The sequence below is a fragment of the Centroberyx affinis genome, unplaced genomic scaffold (assembly GCF_046629955.1).
Source record: "Centroberyx affinis isolate AG114_WGS23_722 - 3 ecotype Tasmania unplaced genomic scaffold, CSIRO-AGI_Caff_v1 ptg002149l_1, whole genome shotgun sequence".
Classification (NCBI taxonomy): Eukaryota; Metazoa; Chordata; class Actinopteri; order Beryciformes; family Berycidae; genus Centroberyx; species Centroberyx affinis.
In genome coordinates, this window is record NW_027280466.1 from 364,790 (window position 1) to 375,450 (window position 10,661).

General features: G+C 42.8%; 2 protein-coding genes across 4 annotated transcripts; one reads left to right on the forward strand and one right to left on the reverse strand.

Annotated features, from left to right (window-relative positions):
• Positions 1-57: 57 nt before the first annotated feature.
• On the reverse strand, positions 58-7,775 carry pdk1 (pyruvate dehydrogenase kinase, isozyme 1). Of its 3 annotated transcripts, XM_071531913.1 has the most exons (12): positions 7,337-7,775; positions 6,818-6,959; positions 6,655-6,726; positions 6,381-6,565; positions 4,938-5,033; positions 4,699-4,783; positions 4,622-4,637; positions 4,530-4,589; positions 4,236-4,334; positions 3,886-3,996; positions 2,249-2,362; positions 58-2,141 (listed from the first exon to the last, which is right to left on the reverse strand). In XM_071531913.1, exons 1-12 carry the CDS (start codon positions 7,443-7,445, stop codon positions 2,001-2,003), a joined length of 1,230 nt encoding a protein of 409 aa, XP_071388014.1. In that variant the 5' UTR covers positions 7,446-7,775; the 3' UTR covers positions 58-2,000. The 3 variants fall into 3 exon arrangements, with proteins under 3 accessions (XP_071388014.1, XP_071388012.1, XP_071388013.1); XM_071531911.1 differs by lacking the exon at positions 4,622-4,637 and having other exon boundaries at positions 4,530-4,606; positions 4,706-4,783; XM_071531912.1 differs by lacking the exon at positions 4,622-4,637 and having other exon boundaries at positions 4,530-4,606; positions 4,706-4,783; positions 6,818-6,961; positions 7,324-7,775.
• Positions 7,776-8,156: 381 nt separating this feature from the next.
• nup62l (nucleoporin 62 like) lies at positions 8,157-10,640 on the forward strand. Its single transcript, XM_071531952.1, has 2 exons — positions 8,157-10,035; positions 10,134-10,640. The coding sequence occupies exons 1-2, from the start codon at positions 8,452-8,454 to the stop codon at positions 10,290-10,292; spliced, it is 1,743 nt and encodes a 580-aa protein (XP_071388053.1). The 5' UTR covers positions 8,157-8,451; the 3' UTR covers positions 10,293-10,640.
• The last annotated feature ends 21 nt before the right edge of the window (positions 10,641-10,661 follow it).

A 10,661-nucleotide genomic window follows, 5' to 3' on the forward strand; every position in this document is an offset into this window, starting at 1 on the left:
GTGTGGTTGTGTTGTGTGTGTTTAATGCTGATGCGGATTTAATGCTGTGAAGGTCTTGGAAAATGATCTATGTCAGGACTCAACATTATGGTCATTGTATTATTTCAAATAGGATACAGAGTCAAAAAGCATGAGGTCTTTTTGACATAACTTATTGAATTTCCTTTCACTTGAATTCTCCCGCTCCACCCACCTTTGCTTCACTTGCATAGCCCTAAACATTACAGTTTGCTAGATTTAAGAACATGTCTGTTTTTAAATCTTTATTTGATCTAAAAAATTCAGTTAAACTTTGATCCATTCAACAATACTGTTTATAGAGTTGACATAGAAAATAGTTATAGCTTGCAATGCTTGACAAAAGTTCTAGTTTTATAACCGCACACAGCACCCGAACGTGGAAGCATGCTGCAAATCTTGAAAAAATAAAATCATCAGGTTTTCACGTAATACAATGTTTTCATTCTTTTAAGAGATTTTTCTTGTTATGAGAAAAAGATAAGGAGGCTCAAGTTGGTTTCTGATTTGCAGCTTCAAGTAAAGGGAGAATTTAAGAGGAAAACTAAATTTAACCCAGTAAAGCTTGTCAATGCACACATTTTTCATTTCAGCTATTTAGAATTCCAATATATCAATAACTATCACCTAGTCAGTATAATCTCATGATGATGTTTTCAGTCTGGAAATATATAATTTGGGCCACTGATGCAACCAATTTATAACTACAAGATCATGTTTTAAAAAAAAAAAAAATGTTTCTATCCTGGCCCAAAGGGATTCTGGCCTAGACAGATGTTGGACCCTCACTTGCAAAGTCATGACATATAGAGGGGTAAATCAGTTTGGGCTACAAATCAGATCTCCTGTAAAGGGAAACTCAAGCACTGCAGACAGCATGTGTTCCATCCTTGCCTGTTAAGGTTTTCTTCTCAAATCAGGAGCCAAAAATGGTGCTGTGTGTATATTTACAGACACTTTACAGGGGTTAAATGTTTTGGGGGCCATGTGAACTACAACTCTTTGGGGTCAAAAGGGACGTCTACTAACCCTGGAGATGTTGACAAGTTTGACATATCCAGGGTTAAATTATTTTGGACCATCAATATGACAGATTGCCATCAGTGGCCCAAATAATTGTAGAATTCTGGAATGAAGAAACTGATAAGGTTATGGCAACTATTGTTATAAAAGACAATTCAAAATGTTAAATGCAGTATTCTACATCGATGAAGTCAAAATGTGTATATTGGCATGTTTGCAGGGTTAGAAAAGGCGTTAGACTTTCCCTTAACTCACAAATAAGAAGGTGCAAATTAGAAACAAACTTCAACTTTGTGGTCTTTTTCTCATAATAAGAAAATTATTATTAGATTATTAGAATTATTAGAAATATCTCATTATTATGAGAAAACCTGTCAAAAATGTAGTTTTTTCCCCCCCAGGATGAATGCAATATGCAGGTTCTTTTTCAAATTCCCAGCACCTGCCTTTCTTGTCTCATACAATAGAAGGAGTTGAACACTGAGCTGCAGCAATTCTGTAACAAGTTCCCCTTTTCTTACAAAGCATCCAACCTCAGACAGAGCAGACGAGATGGGCAGAGTACAACATAAAACACTCTACACACACACAGTTCGATTTTCAGCAAAATAAAAGCAGCTAAGCAATCATGCATATCAAACAAAAAACAGCAGAGCATAAAAAAGATTTCAGTCATTAGAAAGACCAGTTCATCCCTTAAAGCTGCTGCATTCTAAAAAATATTCACCATAAAGCATATCTATTGTTCTGATGAAATATATGGCACTATACTTTTGTTCTGTAACTTATTGTTTTAACTTTCTGTACAGAGGAGAAGAAATCTAAACTGACCATTTTTGTAATGTAACAACGCTTGCTTTACCCCGCCGCATCATCATTCATCCACAACAGCACACCAACCCAATCCTGTAAAACAACTACCATGATGCACTTCCCTACTGGACCCCAGCCATGTGGCTCTAGAAACTGCGGAAGGTTGTCATGTCCTTGGGCTCTTTGCTCGGCACGCACCAGTCGTCCGCCTCGTGGATCGTCTTGTAGTGTTTCCATACCGACTTGTTGTACACCGGCAGACGCTCGATGGACTCCGTGGACAAGGCCTGCACATGATCGAGGGAAGAAGATTGAAAAGGAAGTTATTACAGGCTGCGTCCATTCACTTTTTCTCTACAGACTCCCACACGCTGTTGATGTGATGCCGACTTACCCGGATGTAGATCACTGCATCAGTTCCGTGGCCCTCCAGGGAGTAGAGCTTCAGGTCGCCTTGGAAGTACTTGGCATACAGCCGTGAGATGGGCAGGCCGTACCCGTAACCGGCCTAGGCAAAAAGTATAAAGCCAACCCTGTCACAAGCTCCATAATTCAAAAATAAAGCAATTATATCACATAGAAGACAGCAGTCTTATGACAAATTGGTAAGTACCATACAGTACAACCAGAAGCATGAAAGTTGGGACAGCGAGGTTCCAGTCTCGCATTGGACAAAACTGGTCATTTTTTGCCGTAGACAATTTTTTTTGTTATCTAAGATAAGAAAATGAACATGAGACAGAAGTACAGACAGTCAGCCTTTATTTATTTTTATTTTTTCTTCCTTTCTGTGAAACCACGTTTTATATTATACTCCAAGGTCGGCTGGTCTTCTATTTCCATGCGGCAGCTCAGGCACCGGTATGTTTTTATCTATAAAGCCATTTTAGGAAAACTCCCTTTCCATCTGTCTAGCTTGCTATATGTCTCCTAAATGTGGCATGTATAACTTGTGATCTCAGGACAAACAGCAGCACTTACAATTGTTCTTAAAGCTCGCACTGAATCAGGTAAAAAGGCTTTTATGTTCTCTGTGCCCTGTACTGGGGGACAGCCTGCAGAGGGCGCTAAAGCTTCACTTTTGGTGAATTTCAGGCTATTGTAAAGTCCATGGAAACGGAATCTAGTGAAAATTGCAAATGTTTTAATTGCTAGTTTTATTATTATTGGGGTTTTTTCCTTGCTATTTGTGATGACTTTGGTGTTTGTGTCTATATACATGTGTATTGTTTATGCTCTTAAAACTATGAGGGTTTGTAATTGTGTATGTGGAGCAGCGTGTTGTTGGAAAAGAACATCCACTCAGCCAACCAAGTTATAACCAAGTTATATTAATGTCAGCTGCTACGGTCATGAGTTTAAACATTAACTGAAATTTTTGGCGTATCCACGTGTCCTAGATGTAGCCTCTTACATCAAAATCTTAGTTATCTCAGTTTTAGGGGGAATATACCTTAGCTTTCATTGGTACAGTGTGGAATACAGCAGTGACTATGACTGCCTAGTTCAACAGGCCAAAAACCTTCACTCTCTTACTTACCACCGTTAAATATAAGTTATATATAGGTCAACTGAGCACAATAATTAACAACCAAGCACACAACTCCCCACAGAACTCTCTGGGACAATTAACTGTTGACGCGGCGCTTTACAACACTCAGTCAGTACCTAAATAGATTTAACTATTACTAAAATCCCATATAGATGCACACTGTTATGTATAAGGCATGGCAGAGAATGTCAAAAGAAGTGATGGGTCACAAACATGCAGCAATTATTGCATGAAGGGTTTTGTGGTCGAATACATTAGAACCATAATCCACTTAAAGTTAAGACACCGCACCACTTATAATCCTCCATAATTAGGGGGACGTGGTGAGATAATGGTGAAATAAATCAGAATTAAAAGCTTATAGTCTGTACTTCTACCCCATTTTAATACTTTGATGCAAAATACAAATCAGATGAGTGGGAAAACTGAGCTCACTGTCCAAATGCTCACACTTGTGAGTGTAGATCAGGAGGACTCACCAGAGGAGCGGCGCGGGACGCCTCCATGCTGGGCCGGGGCGCTGTGGAGTAGGTGTAGGTAAACAGTCTGTCAATCTTACGCAGCGGCACGCCTCCTCCACGATCGCTCACCTGAGGAAGAGCACAACATGTCTGAGCAAACACCGTCCTCAACCAACAACTCCATTTTCGAAATATGCATGTGGCACAATTTGTGTTTCGCGGAGCCATACATGTCACAGAACTTTTCAGTCCCTTGCTTTAACATTTTAAACTTTATTTTCCGACTGGAGAAGAGTTTACACCAGTAAACTTTTGTAAAAAGAGAATCAGAACTCAACAAGGTAGTCATGAATGCAACAGAGCTTTACCTTGACTGTCAGGTCTTCAGTTCCTAGTGCAATCTGTGCGTGGATCGGAGGATAGTCTATGGAATCGCCATATAACTCCATGGTGGCCCTCATGGCGTTCTGCAACAATGAAAGCAAAATTAAAAAGATATTTCCCACTCCTTTCACATAAATTAAAGGCACTACATGCAACTGTAAAGGTGCTGCAGCAAAACTGCTCTGTCAACAATTTTATGAAAATATGTATCATGCACAATATTGAACGTTTGCTGAGCTTTGGGAGAGGAGCTCCAAAAAAAACAAAACAAGTTTTACCTTGAAGAGTTCAAACACCATGTGATACAAATGTGATGGAACGTAGACCACAGTGACGGGCTTTCCCTTTTCTTTGACTGTTGGAGCAAAACATGATCAAAGATGGGACTAAATTATATTAGGTCAGATACGGGTGAAATTACATCAGCGTGTGTGTGTGTGTCAAGACAAATTACCGTGGAATTCCTCCAGTACCAGCTCTGGAGAGTTCATGTAATACCGATCACAAAGGTTTCTTGCATTTTCATAGGCATCTACAAGAGACAGATGTGTTTTTAAGAAAGGCACAGAGACAGCTGACAGTTACCTGAGTAACAACATATTTTAACATCGTGTCACAGCATGTTACTCATAAAATCATGACGACTACTGGGTTCAATTAAACAAACATTAAACGAGCGTTCTCACCCCTGACCACCTCACTGACACGGCAGTTGGGATCAATACTGCCAATCTGTTTAGGATGAGCTGGGTTCACCTTCACTTTCCCACCAAAGAGCAATGCTGGAATGAAAGAAACAGGGATGTGATCAAGAACACAGAAAAACTGTGAGTGCAGTAATTGCCTAATGGAAATAAATGGGAGTTGTGTGTCCACCGACCCGAAAAAAAAACTAAAATCCTTAGAAAAAGGAAAGAAAAACACATCCCTGGAGAAGTGCACATGCACTACAGTACAAAGTATTAATTATTTAAAGGGAAAATCCACCCTAAAACAGACTTAATATTGGAAAAACTAAAACTGAAATGAAACTCTCTTGTCTACTTGTAAAACTAAAAAATATAAACGAAATAAAATAAAAATATATGTTATATGTTACATGTTTTCAGTTTTTGTCTTTTTATTTACGTGTATGGTGAAAAGAATCCACGTATACACACTGGGCAGTGTGCTTTTTTAAAATAGTTTTGCTGAAGGCTAATCTCACCACTAGGTGGCACTATCCTGCTGACCAATTTGTTGGACCCCCGAAACACCCATTTGGTCCCATTTGGGATTATTTTCAGCTAAATGATATGTATTCAGATTGCTCTGCATTTAATTTGTGCAGCATGAAACCAAGTAGTCCCAACTTAAAGTTAGTTGAGGATGTACTGAGAAATGTTTGTAAATAATTTTTTTAAAAGAATTTATGATTATTATTATGACACACCCTAAACATCCCTAAAACAGAATGTAGAGAGGGTGCAGTGAGCACACGGGGCTCTGGATGATATGTTCTTTTAAAAAATAGATTCACAAACAAAAGCATATTTACATTACAATGTTTATAGCGCCATGTAAGCCTATGCAGGCTGAACATCCATTGTTCTTGATACATGACACTTGAATAAACAGCTCAGTTGTTCACAGGCGTAGACAGGGTGCAAGTCAAATCAGGCTCATTTGAAAACCTTATCTACCGGTCGGACATAAAAGCTGGAGCTAGAGCAAGCTGGAGCAATGCCTTTGAAAATGACTTTGGGTGTGTGGAGTCATTCAATGTTCATCCCATTTGATTGTTCATTCACTGTGGCAACAACAGTTGTGCACCTATATTGCTGTAAAAATCAAGCTATGTACTGTGGTTGTGCCCAGAAAATCCCCATTCACTGTCAATGGAGCAGCTGGGAGATTTCTCTCTTCATGACATCAAGAGTCAAAAATGACAAAAAAAAGACAAAAATCTATACTGAAATGTTATGGCATCACAGCAATACAGTATGAGCATTCTGCTGCTCAGGGGATTTTCCAATCAACTAGATGCGTGGCATAATGGTAATACATTTTGTAAGATTAACAAATAATGAATAATATTTTAATAAAGTAAAAATAATGTGAGTATTTCTATAGGCAGCACATCTACTCACTGTGCTGGTTCAGCAGCATTCTGATGGATATCCTGCTCATGTAGAAACGATCCAGGAAATACTGAACGTTTTGGCTGACGATCGGGTCTGTCCCATAGGCCTCTTTGTACTCCACAACTCCCTGGGCCATGGTGGGAATGACGTCGTTGTGACGGTTTCTGATTTTTATTACCGCATCTGTGAAACTACATCAAGACATGTCAGAAGGATTACAGCTAGAGCTGTTCCACTGAAATAAAGTGAAAAAAGATGTTGTATGTTTTAATCAACTTACTCATATGTCACTTTCTCATCATCTGCGTTTTTTTCTTTGAACTCCAGAATCTCCTGAAGACTTTGCACATACCTACATGGAAAGAAGCTTTAATATCCACACATGGATGGCCGTACATGAAGTGAGAGACGACTGAGGAAAAGGGAGGATTAAACCTTCGTACCAACTCTGGACCAGCCGAACAGATGGAGTCCTGAGCAGGTTATCCGGCAGCAGATTGATCTCTTTCATGATGTTTGCCAGCCTCACGGGCAACTCCTGCCTCAGGAAGGCAAAGGATGTTCTCTCGCATGCATTTTCTGAGCCTAGAGGGTGTTAATATTGTGTTAGTATCATAACACAAGTATTAAAACTATCTTAACATTCTTAATTTGAGAAATATTAAGCACAAGAGCCAAACTGGTGATCATTCAAGCTGTTGTGTTTTGGGCCTGAACCTCCTCAGTCAGGCAAGGAGTTGATGGCTGACCTGTGCATACAATATTTCAGCTGTGTGTGTGTGTGTGTGTGTGTGTGTGTGTGTGTGTGTATGTGAGTATGTGAGAGAGAGAGAGAGAGAGAGAGAGAGAGAGAGAGAGAGAGAGAGAGAGAGAGAGAGAGAGAGAGAGAGAGAGAGAGAGAGAGAGAGAGAGAGAGAGAGAGAGAGAGAGAGAGAGAGAGAGAGAGAGAGAGAATCCCTTACCAAAATCCAAGAACTGCTTCATTGAAAGAGGGGAGGGTGAAAATTTAGAGTAATAGTCAATGTCCTTCCCTATGGAGACACTGCTCCTCAAAACCCGTAAGATCCTCATGTTGTCTGGTCCTGTGTTGGCTCACTGCTGGCTGACGGAGTTACTCAGTGTGTGTCACAGAGAATGATTAACATTGATCATCCGCAATACAATCCTGCATACGTAGCTACATACAGTATGTTGACATTAGCGAGTTCGCTAACCTGGGCAGCGCTGCAGCGCACTTTACTTTAGCGTTCTGTTATCAAGTAGTTTCGTGAAAATAATGCATCCATAGTCACTGCTGTCGCAAAATATACCAAAACATGCGTTATAGCGATTGCTCAAGCGACCAGTCCATAGCGGTAGATAATGTCAACAGGGCCAGGTGGCTCTGCTATATCAGTTTTATGAGCTAGTCACAGAGAGGAACATAGCGTAATGAAAGAGTAAAGTGGCAACTACTTCCGTCTTTGCTCAAATGTCCAGACTCTACTGCTTCAAAGATTCCTACAGTATCGTTTTTGACAATTTGTTTAGCCATAATGCAGTCCTTAGGTTTCCTTACTGTTCGCTTCCCGCGCAACTGTGAGCAATCAAATAAAAATGTTAATCGATTTTTGTGTTGTACCTTACGTCGTCTTCGCGTATATGTGCGCATGTGCAAGATCATCGTTCTAACGGACATGTTTCTACCACTCGAACAGAGGATTTTCCTCTCCATAAATGTAATATCTTTGACTAACCGTGGTCCGTGGTCCTAAACTGCGTCATTTCCTTTAGTCAGCTACAGAAATGCCTGCTTGAAGTACTAGCTTGTTAGCGGGCCACGTTGTTCTGATGGATGTATTATGAGTTTTTGATCGCCAATCTTGGTCAAGGTAACGTTAGCGAACTGTTGATTGTGTCTTTTTAACGTTAACGTTTGTAAAGTTGTCTTATGACACAAACTTGTTGCCCGGTAATTTCAGTGGAACCGGCTCGTGTTTGTGACCCGCCAAAAGCTAAGGAAAGAGCTCGGAAGTGAACATTTCGTTGCTGTTGCTCCATATATTTATCTTTTTGTTAACCTTCCCTGGAAGAGAGAATGAGTGGCGGATTCAACTTTGGCCAGGCCTCTAACACGGGGTTCACATTTGGAGCCCCTAAACCCGCGACAGCAGCCCCCGCCACTGGTTTTGGAATGGCAGCCACCGCACCTGCAGCCGCAGGCGGAGGCTTCTCCTTCGGGACCCCCAACCCTGCTCAGGCCATGACCACCCAAGCCAGCACCAACCCCAACCCCACCGGGGGGTTTAGCTTTGGCACCCCGGCCAAGAGCACGGCAGCCCCAGGAGGTTTCTCTTTCGGGACTCCCACCTCCAGCTTTAATCTGGGAGCAGCTCCTCAGCCGGCAGCACCAGCGGGTCTCACTTTGGGCTCCACGGCGGCGCCTGCCCCCGGGTCCGGGTTCACACTTGGTGGCAGTCTCTCCACACAGACCACCGCAGCTGTCCAGCCTGCAGGAGGGGGGTTCAGCTTTGGGACTGTCCCCCAAGCTCAGCCTCAAATTCAAGCTCAAATCCAACCTACAGTTGCAGCAACAACAGCACCACCACCAGCAGCAGCAGCAGCAGCAGCAGCAGCAGCAGCAGTACCATCAACCGGTTCCCTCTCGTTAGGAGGGTTTAGCTTTGGTGCAGCCAAGGTCCAGATGACCACCGCTGCAGCCTCCACTGCTGCCCCAGGGGGAGGCTTCTCCTTCGGCAGCCCTGCTCCCGCCACCCTCTCCCTGGCCCCCCAGCCCACGGCAGCATCAACCGCTGCACCAACAGCAGTCCAGGGTGGAGGATTTGCTTTTGGGATCAAACCCTCATCGACCCCAGCTCCTCCCACAATGGGCCCATCTACCCAGGCAGCCCCGACTGTAGTGCCTTCACTTTTTGCTGCTCCTATCACAACAGCAGCAGCTCCCACTGCAACCGTCACTGGCTTTGCTTTGGGTGCCACTCCAACTTCAGTAGCGACTGCCGCCCCTGCGACGACCACAGCGGCCGCTGGAGGCCTGAGCTTCATGCTCAAACCCCTCGGGGCAGTTGCCACCAGCTCTGCCCCTATCTCTGCTGCTGCTGCTGCCACCAGTGCAGCTGCCACAACAGGCGCCGTTACAGGCTTTTCACTGGGTCTCAAACCTGTATCCACCGCAAGCGCTGCAGCAACCGCATCAGTCAGCGCAACCATAACAACCACCGCCCCTCCAGTAATGTCCTACGCCCAGCTAGAGGGCCTCATCAACAAGTGGAGTCTTGAGCTGGAGGACCAAGAGAGGCACTTCTTACAGCAGGCCACTCAGGTGAACGCCTGGGACCGCATGCTGGTGGAGAACGGGGAGAAGATCACATCGCTGCACAAGGAGATGGAGAAGGTGAAGCTGGACCAGAGGAGGCTGAACCAGGAGCTGGACTTCATCCTGTCCCAGCAGAAGGAGCTGGAGGACTTGCTCTCCCCGCTCGAGGAGTCTGTGAAGGAGCAGAGCGGAACCATCTACATGCAGAACGCAGATGAGGAACGCGAGAGAACGTACAAGCTTGCCGAGAACGTGGATGCACAGCTGAAGAGGATGTCGCAGGACCTGAAGGAGATCATCGAGCACCTGAACACATCCAGTGGCCCAACAGATACCAGTGACCCAGTAGGAATAAACTATTTATTATTAAAGCTGCTGTTATGACTCATTTTTGGTACTTTGACATGTTAAATTAACCCTTTTGTCTTCTTTTTCCCCTTTAGCTTCAGCAGATCTGCAAAATTCTCAACGCCCACATGGATTCACTTCAGTGGATCGACCAGAATTCGGTTCTTCTGCAGAGGCGAGTGGAGGATGTGTCCAAACTGTGTGACACCCAGCGCAAGGAGCAGGAGAAAACCTTTCGCTTAACATTTGACTGATGTGCAGTTAGTATGTTGACATGTGAAATTGATATGCTAATTTTTTAAGAAATATTTTTCCAGTAGTCTTAGACAGGGATGTCTCTTTCCAGGTGTTCACATTTTTTTTTGGCTGTACATCCAGTTCATTCATCATAATTGCTGTTAATCCTGTTTTTCCCATCACTTTATGCTTTTTTTTCTGTTGTTTGGATCACATGAAGATGTATATTTTCAATGCAACTGCATATAAAGCATTGATTTCTTCTGGTGAAAAATGAAAATCTACTCTCTTCCCATGTAAACATTGCGCTTATATTAAATATTCTGATAAAATAAATGGCTAAATTTTATGGGTTAGCTAATAAAGACAAGAACTAAGATTTGAGT